At 41.6% G+C, this 15,913-nt stretch overlaps 2 protein-coding genes across 2 annotated transcripts in view; both read left to right on the top strand.

Annotated features, from left to right (window-relative positions):
* Nucleotides 1-570: 570 nt before the first annotated feature.
* Nucleotides 571-3,209, top strand: LOC135491199 (ankyrin-2-like). The gene is made up of 2 exons (XM_064776916.1): nucleotides 571-674; nucleotides 909-3,209. The coding sequence occupies exon 2, from the start codon at nucleotides 914-916 to the stop codon at nucleotides 2,579-2,581; it is 1,668 nt and encodes a 555-aa protein (XP_064632986.1). The 5' UTR covers nucleotides 571-674; nucleotides 909-913; the 3' UTR covers nucleotides 2,582-3,209.
* A 4,114-nt stretch (nucleotides 3,210-7,323) lies between these two features.
* LOC135490995 (uncharacterized) overlaps nucleotides 7,324-15,913 on the top strand; it is a 35,188-nt gene continuing 26,598 nt past the window's right edge. The window contains exon 1 of the mRNA XM_064776609.1: nucleotides 7,324-7,625. Coding sequence (XP_064632679.1) covers nucleotides 7,550-7,625 — 76 coding nt within the window. The 5' untranslated portion in view covers nucleotides 7,324-7,549. The remainder of the gene's footprint in view (nucleotides 7,626-15,913) is intronic.

Below are 15,913 nucleotides of genomic sequence, written 5' to 3'. Positions count from 1 at the left end.
CTGGATGTATTGTCAAAAAGTTCCTGTAGATGGTTCTTGGACTTATGATAATCAACCGTGTAGAGTGTACAAGCCCACATGTTTAAATGTATCCGTACTGTAGAAATTTCGTCAGAGGTATTAATGGAGCACTATCTCGCCCATGAGTTTCTTTAGAGTGGCCAGCTGGAATCCCCCCCCCTCCCAGTTGGTCAGACTTGGAATATCTGGACACTCTTCCATGCCAATTTTGCAGTCATCCCCTCAGCTAATATTCTGCATCCCATCCATAGATAGATGCAGATATTCTGCATCCAATCCATAGTTCCATTGTTGTGATTAGCTGAAATGTGCTTAGATTGAATTTTGTCAGTAGAAAGTTTAGGGATGCTTTGGCCAAAATATGGTAGAGTGGAGTTTCTCGTTTATAAATCTAGACAAGACGTTAAAAGACGGGTACCTGTGCTCTATGAAGACACACCTCGGCCGAAGACGACGTCTTCCCGGAACTGATGGAAATTTTTTTATATTTGTTTGCTACCGACGCAAAAAAAAAAAATCCATGCGGTTGAAAAAGCACACCTCCAAAATCATTTATTTCCTTCTATCTTGGCCTTGAAATTGCTTTTTCTTCAAAGAAATATATAAAATTAATAACAGAGAAGACTTTAAACACATTTTGATAAGAATTCTGAGTAAGTTTTTCGTGTTTTTGATGATTTAAAAATGAACTGTCATCCGTCATGTCAGTTACGATGTTCAATGCATTGACGTTCTGTTGTTGCACGTGCTTGCATGTCATGCAATGCATGATGTACACAACTGCACTACAGTAAGGCATGGGAGCATACACCTGGCCCTTGTTGTGTATTGAGTTTGTGCTAAGTATTAATCGTGAATTGATATGACATATTGCCTTCTAATTCCAGGTAAAATGCTTCGGGCAGGATTGTACGAATTGAACGTCATGTCATGCCAGGTTGACCTTAGCATGGAGCTGCCTCCAAAAGAACGGTTCATGAACGACGCTTTGCAGTATGCTGTACAAACTAATAACATTGAGAGGGTGGAAATGCTGCTCAACCAAGGTGTGGACATCACTTGGAAATGTCAAGTGTCTGAACTGTCTCCTCTGCAGAGTGCTTTGAAGCTGGAACATATAAAGATCTTCAAACTTTTACTCGATCATGGAGCCAATGCAGTTGAGTTCTTCTTCTGGATGGTCGACTTGGACGCCAAAGATATCGCTATTTTGAAAGTTGTTCAGAACCACCCTGAAATTCTGACATATCTTTTCGAACATGATGTTTTACCTGGAACAAATGCCTACTGGCAAGAATGGGCTGCTTTTGTGGACGTACTGACACACTTGAGCTCCAATTCTACAGTCGACCTTGAAAAACTTTACAAAGTGCTTTTAAGTTGTGTGATGGTGTGTCCAAGTCAAAATGAGAAATCAGTTGAGTTACAGGGCCATCAGTTTGTTAAGTGTACTCACTTGGACTTGCGTCTGGTGCTGCTGTTTAATGCAATAGAAAGCAAATCTGTGTCATGTGTGAATTTGTTGCTCCAGCATGGAGTCCCTGTAAATATCCTTGGTCCTGATATGAAAAATGGTTGCCTGTATGACGAAACACCATTGCATCGTGCATGTCGTTATGACAGCATTGAGATAGTCAAAGTGCTCTTGAAAAATGGAGCAAAATTTGTGTGTTGTGAGGAGGCATTGACTCCACTGGATGTTGCCTACAATGAGCTTTCTGTTGAAATTATGTGGCTGTTTGTAGCAAATGGGTATACATCAGAAAGCATCAAGAGTTATAAACTGAATGTAGCTTGTCTACTCCAGGAAGTTGATCTAGTCAGGGAGTTGATTGATGATGGCGCTGATGTCAACAAGTTTGATCACAAAGGAAGGATGCCCCTTATCATGGCAATCTATGTCAAGAACATGGCGTTATTCAAGTTGCTTTTGAAGGCTGGTGCTTTGCCATACATGCCATGTTTTCACAAGCCTAATCCATGCACCGGTCTGCACTGTCCAGCAAATTCAGTTCGCCGTGCAGTTGAGTACAAGAATGCAGAGGCCCTGGACTGCCTGCTGGACATCTTGTGTGAGGACATACCGCTGACAAAGCGCTTCTCGGATTCTAGTCGTCTTCTGGTCAATGCCATAACATCAGGAGACTACAAAACCTTTGATGTTTTGATGAAACGTGGAGCTGACTGCGTATCGAGAGTTTATGATGGCTTCGCACCGATTCATATTGCCGCACATGAGGGGGACGTGTCGATGTTGAAGGCGTTGGTGGAGAGAGGTGTCTGCGTCAATGATAATGCTGCTACCAAGAAGCATGTCCATGTTCGTGATGAAAGGTGTGAAAAGAAAGAGAAGTATTGCTGTATCGATTTTGAGGAGGTAGACCACAGACCTCTGTTTCTCACCAAAAGCGCTGAATGCATACGCTTCCTGTTGGAAAAGGGTGCTGATATCCACAGTGTCGGTTGTGAGGGTTATCTTCGTGATGTCTTGGCAGAGGATGGAAAATTTCTTGACGAATTGACACCACGTCATCGTGCAAGGATACTAACTACGTACTGAGACAAAATTGGGCCAGGAACCGACGGAATAAAAACTGTGGAACCTTGTCCCCCATATGTCAAAATCATAGAAACTGGGAGTCTGGCAGCCATGAAGGCCTATTTCAGTTCTCAGCGTGAAAAGCTATGCCAAACTCCATTGATGTTCGAGACAGCTTGTCGTGCTGGCAAATATGAACATGTTCGCTACCTCATCTCTCAGACTCCATCCTGGCTGCGCATGCTCCATACCCTTCATCTGATGTTTACAAAACCGTCATTTGAATCGCACTTTCAATCGATACTGTTGAACGAACAGTGCGATTGGATAAAAGAAGGCAGAGCCAAGGAAGACCCAATTTGCTACATCAAGATGGTGGGAATGCTGCTTGACCTGGGCTGCACCTTTGACTTCAGATTCTGGGATGAAGAAAATATTGATGTCGAAGAAGACAATTTGCCAAATTTTGAAGGAGATGTCAACAATTATGATTTGTCGCATTGTGAGGACAAGAAAGAAGAACACCACGAAGGGGACAGGGAAGGCGAGTTGTCAAATTGTGTGGGAGAAATCAACAATAATTTGTCCTCTTGTGAGGACAAGAATGAAGAACATCATGAAGAGGAGCAAGACAGTGAGTTGTCAAATTGTGAGGATGAGGAACAGAATGGCTGTGACAAGGTTGAAGAAGTCGAGTTGTCTGATTGTGAGGATGAGGATGAGGATGAATGGTCCGATGATAGTGAAGATGAAGAAGAAAAGGTGCGCAAACATCCATCAACACCGCAAGAAATTGATGACAATAGTAGGTCCTGTGCTGCTTGCATCTTGAATTACAGTTATGATAGCCAGCGCTTTGTGTTTGCCAAGCTGTTGCAGGAAATGTGTGGTCGATGTCTCCGCATTGACTGTGGATCGTTGTTGTGTTCCATGCTGGTTGATCGTGACTATGACATGGTCCAACTCCTCCTCAACTGTGGGCATAAGATTTACGAGGAAAGCTTTGCGGAACTTGTTGAGCAGATTTCCATGACGAAGCATGATTACCAGGGATTCACTGGCAAAGTAGAAGAGATGCAATGTCAGCCACTTGGTTTGCAAAGCCTTTGTCGTACCTCTATCAGAAGCGTGTTGTTCAGAAGGATAAGGGACTACAGCTACATCAACAACACCATCAAGAAACTCCCCCTGCCCAAACCCATCATTGAGTACCTGAGCTTCTCCGGCAAATATGAGCTGTCGTACCTGATGTATGCAAGTGAGGACCCTTATGAGGAACACAAAGCCTGGAAAAGACCAGAACCTAACACTTGGCAGAATCCTTTCACCAAAAAGCAACAACGTCCCAGGAATCTTGAAGATGAAGTCTGCTGTGTAATGTAAATTTGGAAAGTTTCCGGACTTGATTTGTTGAAGGTTTCTGCTGCTTGATTGGATGGTTAATTCCTGAAATACTGTGTGTAGATTCGAAGACCTTTAGTGTTGTATTTTTATACCACGTTACATATTTCATGCCAAAATAAGCACAGTCCCTGCTTAAGCATTTATAATTCTGGCCTGTTTGTCCAGGGTGCTAGTCCTTTGCATTTTGATGACACGTTTCAGGGATTTGTTCTTAGAAGTTTAATTCATGTTTAGAGGTTATATTTTCCTACGCCTGCAGTATACTGTTCTGTTTGGGATGAACAATTTGTAGTTATTAACATCACTGCCAAAACCATTCAAGAATCAAAACTACATGTAAATGTTTCCTTTGATAGTAAGTATAATATTTGTTTATTTTTTATGAAATTGTATTTTTATAGAGCTTTTTAAGAGGATTTGCCATGAGCTGCCTCTGTGGTTAAATAAGTAGGTTCTGAATCTTTACTCAGAAAGTGATTCTTGTAGTATTTTCACAAGGTGCATATTTTGATCAATCTCAGCGTAATTTCAAGAAAACAGGATGTATACAGAAGTTGAAGCCTTTGATTTTAGGGTGAGAGGGTGAGAATTTGACACAATGTTTGTTCAAACCTGGGATTGTATTTTTGCAGTAGCTAAAAGAATTGAGTATGAGACATTGCCATTTTTATAAAAATAATCATTACAACTGCTGTTTTGTTGAATATTGTTAAGGAGCATAGCCAGGTGATCATCAAAGTTGGGAGAAATCAATACGGTATGTTGACCCTTTATAAATGTACAAACACATTCTGATTGGCCTTGGAACGGCCGAACTCTGAAGTAAATTCTCGTACAAGGTGCTCTTGTCGAAAAGTTATAAGAACTTTCGAATTTCTTAGTTTTAAATTTGAAGAAATTTCAAAGTACCATCAATTTTGAAATTACTTTTGGGTCGCCTACACTATGCTCCTGTTTAGAATTTTGTTCTTGAATTCTGTCGCATTATCATTTAAAAAAGAATAATAAAGTTAACCCTCATTATATTTTTCAAAAAAGTCGCTTTTACGTTATTCTAAGGGACTTACTTTATTTACTCAAGGAACACCAGAATTCGTTCAAGCACCATAAATCTGGCAAGATATTGTTCAGAGGCCATGTAGACCAAATGTGGCAATGTCCTCCGCATTATACAGTGGAACCTCCCTTGGCGGACATATGTCTATTAAGTACGGCCTCTCTACTGAGGACACTAATTCAATTTGACCTCTCTAATCAAGACACCTTTCTATTAAGGACAGCCCTTCGTCATCCTGATCGTCCTTCCCGGTTTTATGAATACCGGGCGACAGGACGAGGCCGGTCCACTTCGTCCGGAATGTAGTCCTGTTTTATGAACGATGGCATGCCCCTTTTTTTAGCAAAAAAGTGCACTTGGTGCCTTCTTAAAGTCCCGGCGCTCTTTAGCTTATACTCAAATATCGCTAGTGATAATCGATACAGCTTGATCTAAGGAAAAAATATTATATTTTTTACCAAGGCTCTAGTTACCCGATGTCTTTCCCGGTTTAGCGATAGCGAGATGAATTGATGAGCCGCAAAATCTGATTAGCAGTCAAAGCTCTAACGAAAGTGAATATTCATGTACCGCTAATCAGATGACGACACCTCAAAGTCACCGCTTGCAAAGGTTTACCAAACTAATAACTCGCTTTTGCATTATTCTTGTCCCAGCGATGTGATGAAACGCGGTGATTATGATGAACATTTTTTTGCGCATGGTTATTTTTAGTTTAGTCCAATAGATTTCTTGAGACCAACACATTTACAAAAGAAGCCTTTTTGCATTCCTGTGATTTTGGACGTCTTATACTCAAACGTGTTTGGATGTTGGTGTGATCAGAGTCTTTCAATAAAAGACGCTGGTAAGATGTATGGGCTAAGTCGGTCAATATCGCGCCGGAGCCGCTGTGGGGTGATCAATTGTGGTTTTCCCTTGATGAATTATAATGCGACCGTTTGACATTCAATCTCTGTTATCAAAAACCAATATAAACTTCGGTCCAATCCGCCATATCATAAGAAAACCATCTCCGACTCCTCCATCGTGAATAACAATATTTTAATATCGGTGATAATGAACCTCGCTAGCAAGTAGTTCTATGACGGATCGAGATCCATGGTTCCATGAAAAATATTGAAATCCTTTACACAATCCATGGAAAAGTGGAAAAAATACAAAAATTGGATAATCACTATGGCATGATTGCATAACAAAAAGCCATCGCAAAGCAGCTCGCAAGACACTCCAATGTCACGTCAACATATCCTTCCCCTGAGAGCCAATGCTATCACACGCATGGCCATCCATCCAGATAAGCCTCTCTTAGCACCCCACGGACGTGTGGCCAATACGATATTAATCCAAAGACAAGAATTAAAAATCGATGTTAACAATTTTCGAAATTGTTAGCACAGATATTCAGTGATTGATAGACATTCAGCAAATTATTAAGAGGTAAAGAGCGTGCTTTTAACGACTGTTCAGTACGTGAAGGGAGTTGTAAATTTGTGCATTGTAGTTTATTAAAATCCTGTCTTGATTCTGATGGTTGTTCAGGGAACATAAAATTCCCTTGTCAGAAATGAACAGATGCAGATTGCGTGATACTAATGGTCCTTATGGCTCAACTATAACCTGATACAGTACCATCAGCACGGGGTACTGCTAGTTTAACCCATCGGAGACAGTTTCCGAAAACTAAAGAAATTAGAGATATTTGCACACGGTCGTTAGATGCCATTCAAAATGTTAAATTTGGCTAGACAGCGGGTAGTAGGCGACACCAAGTTGACCGATGGTCAGGACGTCATGTTCGTCATGATCGAATCCCACATTCTTTAAAAAAGTCAAAATTTGAGATTTTTTACAAGCTCAAAAAGCTTTAGGGGTTTCTAATTTCTCCGAAAAACCTTTGGAGATGACCGTTTGTGTTGGTTGAAAAACCCGATGAAGCTTTTTGAAAAGCCAAAATAACGCTTATTTTCAAGAGTGCTGGTAGAGGAAGGCACGAAACAGTGTTATACAGACTCTTATATACTGTACGTTCATGTGAATATCAAATTTGCCATTAAAAGCACTTGGCCTTGAAATTAGATGTAAATTACATGTATATCGAATTTAAAGCGATGTGTGCCATTTATCAGTAGTATCCTCTTTCATATTCCCCAAGTTCCCGCAAGAGCTGCAGCAAAACCCTGGAGACTCATATAATGCTTTTACTCTGTTTACCAAACAAGCTAAAAGATGCGCTGGTGATATCCATCTTCCACGCCATCTAGCTGTTAGAGTTGATCAACTAACCATTAGCTTCTTGTTGAGGATAATGGCTTAAGTTTTGCGAGGGACTCTGTCGGCGCAGTCACCACGGCAAGCGGCAGGCCAGCGGTCGATACGTTAGAGCGCTGTTTGGATACGAGAGTCAAGGCGCGGTCAACAGCAATCCATGGAAGGTGTTCAGGACTGTTAGAAAGTTTTCAAAGGATACATATTTCCATACTTATCCCACAGGATTAGAACTTGCGAAGGAACTATTCTTTTTCAGGATGAAGATGATCTGCAATGGCGAAATGTCGCGGATTTCACGCGTGGTGTGGATCCTTTTGATAGCTCTCGTGTCAGGTAAGTTAGTCTTCAAGCCTTCATCACAAATATCAATCTGCCAAAGTATCTGTTTTCTAACATATCGCCTAATGAAGTGTCTTTAAATTTTGAGTTCGCGACAAGCGAACACCTGTCAGGGACACCTATAATTGGCGGGAAAACTATAAAACGAAAAATGTCACCTACGCCTATTTGCCAGAAACGTTAGTAATAATCTCAACACATACATGCATATATACACGATCTTTGATTATAAAACTTAAACCATCCTTTAAGGGGGCGGGGTTGGCGCGCCTTTCTTCAACGGTCACTATGTCCTCAATGAGACACTCGGGTGTACCGAGACTGCTCATACATCTACTGAACTTTCAGCGGTATTACTCCGTCGCCTCCGCCCATCTTGACGCGCGTTGTCTAGAAGCTGAGCAATGTCATTGCATTAAGGGTCAAGATGATACATCGCCACTTGGTGCCACTTGAGCCAAACCTGTGAAGGACGAAGCACCAGACCGTGATTTGAACTCACGTACGACTTTAGGTTGAGAGTCGGTATACGCTCCATCACATTATATCGCGACAATCCACTCCCGACAATCTGCATTTCGTGCAAGTACGCATAACCATCAAATATCCGTACCTTGGTCGCCGAAATCATCGCATGGCGTGTCAAATGTTTAGATTCCATTAACAGTAACACCCTATCCACGCGAGAATTCCCGAGATAACTGCCGAAATACAGGACTGTGATATACTGTTCCAAAGCTGATTACTGAGCCCACTGATTCATGGAGTGACGTCAGTGTTTGTGCACTAGCGTCACCGGCACAGCCATCTAGCATGTCGCCTGACGTGTCCGTTTTTTTTCGTTGAGTCCTTGTGGGTGGACTCTGGATTCATGAGATTTGTTTCGTCCAGAATGTTGAAAATCTGGTAATAGAAAGCTACGAACTAAGATGTTCAGGTTGTCTCGATTTGTCAGTTTTAGATTCTGAACATGGTTTGTTGTAACGATCCCAGTCTATATTTTTCTCCAGTTTTGTCTGCTTTTCAAGCCGAACTTGATATTTTCTACAACAGCGGACAGTGGACAGCGAGATAAACAATAACGATAACTGATTACCTGTGGAACCCTCACCAAATTAAATTACCACTACCTCAAAACCGTCAACAGAAGCGCCGATTCAAGAAGAAATAAGCAAAAAAGGTGTTCCCCACATGCAGTGCACGTCATAAAATTGAATATTTAGAAGACCGCTGTCTTCAAAAGACGGTGAAGCATCTTGGGACAGACGTCATCGACACAGGTCACGTTCACGGCTGCCGTCGTCAAGGAAAAAATCCATCTATTGCTTTTTATCATGTTCGTCTTGTCTCTTGCCTATATTCTCGAATGACAGCCATTCAGAGGTGTGTCCAGCCGCAGAACGAAAGTACTGCGTGAATACAAGAGTTTGGTCACAGCTGAACAGTCTTGAGATATATAAATGTACTTAACGTTTTATAGACCACTGAGATCGTGAGGGAATCACTCGTGGGAATGAATTTGTGGTAGGGGTGCCTTGTTACCATCGATTCAGACCAATGATGACAGTATGTGGCGACAGGTCTCTTATTGCATCGCACATCAGCAGCGACCTGTCTCGGATTTGGTCGCATTCATAAAAAAACAGTTGGAGGTCGCGCCAAGAAACTGGGTACGAAAATATCTCGCTGCCTGTCGCCGTGTCTTTCGATTGAATGATTTTGATATTTAGAACCTTTGAAAGCAAAATTCAGGTACCTTTGGTTGCGGTCCTGTCGGCGGAACCGGAAGGATCACTTGCGTTTTCAATTAAGCTTTAATTACCTGACAACCATCATATCCATTCAAAGCTTCAATCCATTAATGAAAGAATCCAGTTCTTTAAAAATGCCTGATTTCCGATGATAACAGAGTATTTGGACACCACTGGTTACGAGAAACTTGGATTTTAGAAAATTTCAAATCTACACAGTTATATAAAATCTAGAAACTGCGGTGCTCTGAACTATTGAAATATTGTGTGCCACCCTACTGCATCACATTTTTATAACTGATCAAACGCAATCTCTCTTTCCTTTTAACCGGGTTTTTAATATATCAGCAGCCTAACGATACATGCCGAGCTGATTACCAACAGCCCTCGGGAGTAGCCTACTCCCAGTAATGTGGTTGTTACTGAGCGCAAACTTTGCTTTACTAACAAGGTACAGCATGGCGAATCTCAACCTGAAAATTGAATCACTTGCCAGAAGGTTCATAAATGATGAAATAAGCATATCACTCTGCTTTTCCATTAGCAAAGTTACAGCTGGTCAATTCGCTAAATGACCATCAGGATATTATGGCAATCAGCTACTGCTATCGTGTCCAGGAACGAAAGCTTCGTTCTCTATTGCCTATAGATGTGCCATCGCCCATCCTGAACCTCAGACCAACACTCGAGGTGCGAGGGGAGGAGGATACGACTGACTCTGGATTTGCGAGGATGGCCCTCGCCATGCCAACACCGTTAACTGAGCAGTGTTAATGCAGCGGCCAAGGGTAATGATTTTTCTGGCTGTCACTGGCGCATTCGATTAAGGCTTAAACCCATTCCATCAACGACGTTCTCTGAAATTGAAAAATTTCCTGATTTTCTCAAATTTATGACGGCGACGGAGTCTCGTAATGACGAAAACCGGCGTGACGGACGGTCACCACCTGCCACAACCCCAAAAGCCGCGTATCGTTCGGATCCTCTCATCGGACTTTTTACAAGTCAATATACAGAACAACCCCCAAATCTGTGATAAAACCTTCCTTCAGCGAACATAATCTCGAGACCTTAGCTGGCCATAGCCCGCCCGCCCGCCCTAGGTTGTTTGGTTAGGCCGCATCATGTCACAAAGGGATAAATATGATTTATTAGAGAGTATCAGAGTTGTCCATATTAGTTATTATGTCTATATTTGGCTTGTCAGGTTCAGATGGATGGTGACCGGGCTCTGGCATTATTTCTGTAACATTGGTCATCCGCGCCCGCTACAACGGGATTGCGTGTCGTGAGGTGAGCTCGAAGCAGTTTTACCCATGTACCCAATCGGTTATGATGAACATTTTTCATAACGCATGGTTATGATCAGCGAGATTGATAGCTTGATTAACGATGACTGTCATTGCCGCAAATTGCATCTAGTTAACTATGCTATCAATTACCCGCGACCATGCAGTTTAAGCTCAAACATATTTTTAAACCATTACAGACATACTATTGAATCAGGCAAATTAATATATTGGAGACTTAATATAATTAATATAATGCAGACTTACTCTAACAAGACATGTAATATCGAAGCATGCAAAATGCGTGTAATTTTATCAAATTTGATGTATACCATTTCAAAACACATTTACCCAAAACCAATGTTGCCATTAGCCAACACTACGAAAGCGAAGAGCACATTAGCTTCCTTGCAAATTAAAAAGAACGGAGAAGGGGTATACAGCCATAAAGAGAAATGTAAGATTTTGACGATTCGCTATCTTCGACAAGCCATGCAGCGGCGGTAATCATGTCGTTTTTGACACCATATGCCTTGAACCTTTTGTTTATTTCCAAATGTTTGATATTTCCAACTCACAATGCGTCCCCCAAGGCGGGATCTGTCCTTGTTGTTTTCCTCGAATGGCGTCAATGTTGGTTCCTAAAGTTGACTGTTCGTGATGAGAGAAGCCAAACGCATGTTTCATTGCAATCAGGATGAAAAGAAGTAATAAATATCGAATGTGGAGTATCGGCTTACTGCAAGCCTAAGGCTTCATCTGAGAAGTCTGAGCTGTGGCTGGGGATATTAATTGCGGATAAAAATCGTTCTCAAAAGGTTTATCACTTTTATTCCAGTTTTTCATACCTTTCGCGTGTTTACAGTATGATTACGAACATAATATTACAATGTCTCTCGAGAAATTGAGAAATCTGAAAGGTCTCCTTTCGATCGTGAACAAGGGTGACCTCGTAAAAAACTACTTTCAACCCCGCCTCCAAAGGTGCCCTTGACCCTTAAGGAAACATGGGCATTATATATGAGAAGAGAAAATGGAAAAAATGCTTTCGACACTTGTCTATGATAAAGCTGCAGTAACGATAATGATTGATGTACAGACGTAATCCATGATTGTAATTGCGTCGCCTCACTCAGATCACGATCCTAACCAATGAAAAACGTTACATGGCTCTACTTCCAATCAGCTCATAAATCATACAAAATCAAATCACTCCGCGGGAAGCTGCACAAACGTCTTCCCAGTTGAGGCAAAATGATTCTGCGTGACACCTCCAGTATACCATAGGGAAATATAGAAATTGAACTCTGCTATGTTTGATTATCTGCAGGGTTTTTGTTTTGCTAGGGTGTTTTTAGAATACAGCGTGATTAGATTTTACCCAAAAAGAACTATCAAATTGATTTGGGGGAAATGCGGAAGAAGTTTCTAAAAATTAAAGAGGCGCTAAAATTAGATGGTACACTATGATATAAACACGAATTTGAGCAGTTATTTTACATGAGATTCAACACGGAGATTGAAGAAAATATCAAACAGAGGACGACCTCAGTGCCAAAGGCTTTTGTTAGCCCGTGACGCCTGTACAAATAGCATAAAGTACCAGAAAACATGGCCTCCCAGTGCCAAGCTCATTCATGCAAGGAGACTTTTTTAGGGGGTTGTTATTATCAGCTTGGGACTAGATTAATATTAAATAATCCTCAGGTGGCTCACTGAGACAGATAATGCCAATGAAGTCTTCCTTTTGGCTGGGAATATCGTGTTCGGTGAAGTGAATTCAATTCCTTTACATATTTCATTATGTAAACCTTCTTTATAGGTCGTATAGTCTCCATTCTACCATCAATTTGATGGCTTAAGTCTAAACGCCCCTGGAGACGTACAAATTCTGCCAACCTTTTGCAGGTTCCTCTCGATCATCAATTGGCAGCTATCAAAAAGCGATGAGCCGTTGAATTGATTCAACTACTAATTAAGGTCGAGATCGTTAGCTTATTATCAAGTAAATACGAAGAGATCGATTGACGCCGGGTTAGACTGTCGGTGGAGTGGGATATTGGCAGTGGTTGCAGACAGATCACTGGATATAGTCTCATTGGTAGAAGTTAAACTCCATCCCAAGGAGCATTTTCAAGATAACACTATTCGGTGATACATGATAAAACCGTTACATGAATAAATATTTTCAAGTTTGACTTGACTTTGATCTCAGTCATTGCCAAGTCCGCCTGACGAGTCTCAAATCAGTCTTGCTGAGCAGCATCCCAAGGTCAGTGACGCACGCAGCCGGTCAGTTATCACGGTGCGCCATGAATACAACTAACATTGGCTAACCACGCGTTTGATACGGCGTCTAAACATACCTCATTCAAATCGACATGAGACCTTCTCCTTCGTCAAACCCGTAAATTCGTTTTCATCGATTTTATTGGTGTCGGGGCGGTCAAATTGGCGGCTCAGTACGTGACAAATCGGTTCACAAAATATCCGTTTCCGTCTTGTCGGGGTAGAGAAAAATTACATTATGGTTTTGCCCTCGGGATCCGACAGGCAGAGCCGACAAGAAAAACACTACATGGTGATTTCGATCTACGGAAATAGACAAGGATGAGTGCATTGTAATCGGAATAAGACAATTTCAATCTCGCGGTTCTTTGAAGCAAATTGATTATTAAAGCGACCCCGCACGCCCTTTCCACGTAAATTTTATTTTATGTTTGTCAAAGCCACGTCGTACATTCACACCACTACATCGCACACTCTGCCTCGTGCTATGATATATCTCAAGACAGAAGAAGCGACTAATCAGAGCCAAGTCCTCTTCAAACGTAAGCTCTCTAAGTTTTAATATGACACATATTCTTATAATGACACTTTGCAATTGCTATCGCACATTTATGATACAGAAGAGGGATTTGGTATGACAGATTTGAAGATAAACTACTCACAGATAAAGGAAATCGCATCGCTCCAACATAAGTAAATTCCCTCTTGAAAAGAATGGCTTTTGCAATGAGTTGTAAACGGAGCTACAATCCAACATTGCGTCAGGAATTGGCGGAGGCGCAATAGCTTGGGACGAGGCTGGTTTTTTCACCATCTCGGCAGAAGACCGTCCCGGAAATGACGGAATTCAACCGACCCCGCCATGCAATTTGCTCCGATTCATAGAAAATTGTGATGAATAATTAAACACCAAGAACATACGATGACAAAAGAATAAAAAGGCATTTGTACGAATTGTCTCGGCTCATTGCATGTAAACTTATGAACTCTCGCTCAAAACTCGAGAGTTTGTTGAACTAATTGCTTCATGAGATGAGAAAGGAAAACACAAACAAACGTCTTGTCTGTAATGATGCGTGCCAAAGTTGCGTCCGCCATATTTGTTTCCGCCTTTTCCGCGTTGTCTCGGCAGACGACATCCCGGAAGCAACACTCAGATGTTCCCACTTTGCTCCGATTTATAGAAAATGGAGAATAATTGAAGTAAATCTAAGACGACACGGTGAAATTTCATTTCAATGGTGGATGAACGGGAAGATAATGGAAACCACTTTGATGTGTCAGATACGAAAGAGGATCTATTTCGGGACATAAGACTTGAATAATAGATCATTTGCCATCCATTGAATAATTCTGTGAGGAACAGTTGGAGGTTATTCGGCTCTGTCTGCTCAGTGCGATCTCAGATGGAGTGGAGATATTGATTCCGGATAAAGGTGCATTCCGAACCCCACGAGACCTCGACTTTCATGGTAACCTCATCGTGGCGGTCTGTCGGTGGTCTCGGCTAGGAATGTGCCCTGATCGACGAAGAACCACGCTGATTTCACGAGTAGTTTCTGATGGAGTTTGGGATCGATTTTTCGATATGCCATTCTTAATGACTTCCTGGGATGATTTTGGCGGTATCCTCATCTGTTGGCCGATAGGGAAGGTCACCCACTGGTGTCCAACGCCAGGCAAGATACACAAGACAGCGTATATACATATGACTGACTACCGTTTCATTAGCGTCAGTATTGCTTAAGCTGTCAATATTGTTGTTTAGTGCCTTTTGACAGTACTCTGATATATATCGATTCCCGGATTCCGTGATATATAGGGCAGATTTAGCGAGTGGGTGCGATACCAGATATAGATTTTGGCAATCGTACGTTCAGCCACGCCACGGGCTTCTAAAGACGGTTATATAGGTATAGTTTTACAGGTCGTCTGTAGCCTTTGACAGCATCATTAAACAGGAACAGGTGTCGATTCCAGAGAGAGGCCCCTCGATGGGCTACGTATATCTCTTTTGTAAAAAAACACCTTGATTATCCTTGAAAGAGTGCTAATAAATCACATAAACAGGATCACAGCAGTTTTGGAGAAAGTTTACGTATAAGATAAGCTAAAAATATACCATCCTCATCAGGAATGCACCGGAAGAAAACCCGACAGACGATAATTGTATTTTTCATAAACATTGGCAGCCCCCATTGATTATTCTTGCACGATTTCTAAGTAGTGGCATTAGGCAACTCCCTAAAGCATGCCTTCTAAGATAATGCCGAATAAATGTCATGTTGTTACTCATATGGGAACTGGAATGCATTTGGTCGCATTATCGCAAGAAATAAAGCGAAATTAGCAGAGACGCTAATTTCATCTTCTTAAAATATCTTAAAATATTGATTTCATTCAAACTAGACCATCTCTTACATCTTGAGCAACATGGGCAGTTATTTCTTTACCTATATCTCATTACCTATTGAGAGGATTCTGTCTGGCGTGTCTAGATACTTAGGGCACGAGGAGCCAAATCATCGTGATGTAGGTGAGGTCTTGATAAACACTATTACTTGCTTCTTCTCTCCAATTAATTGAGAGAGCTCACCAGTTAGCCGCGTCATATCATACGACCTTACAGATTACCGGCGAGGCACCTCTAACACGTTCGACATCTACTTGCGTTGATAAAATGTCGGGAGGGAATAATGTTGGGAACGTTTGGGGAATAACACATCGGGAACTAAAGGAAAGCATTACCTGCCGCACGCTGCAATCTTTGTTTCAGGACTCTTGATTAAATAAGAGCACTGATATCGTCAATAATAAATGAGAAAAAAGACTCGTCAATAGCCGAGGGAAGATAGAGATGCAGACCAAGTCTCCATTGGTAATTAATCCTGTCCAGAAGAAAAGATACATTGAAAGAAGATTGTCTTGTTGATCAGTTTAGGGTTGAGTGATC

The sequence above is a fragment of the Lineus longissimus genome, chromosome 7 (genome assembly GCF_910592395.1).
Source record: "Lineus longissimus chromosome 7, tnLinLong1.2, whole genome shotgun sequence".
Lineage (NCBI taxonomy): Eukaryota > Metazoa > Nemertea > Pilidiophora > Heteronemertea > Lineidae > Lineus > Lineus longissimus.
The sequence above is the reverse complement of the archived record's forward strand: the minus strand, read 5'-3'. Positions and strand labels throughout refer to the sequence as shown.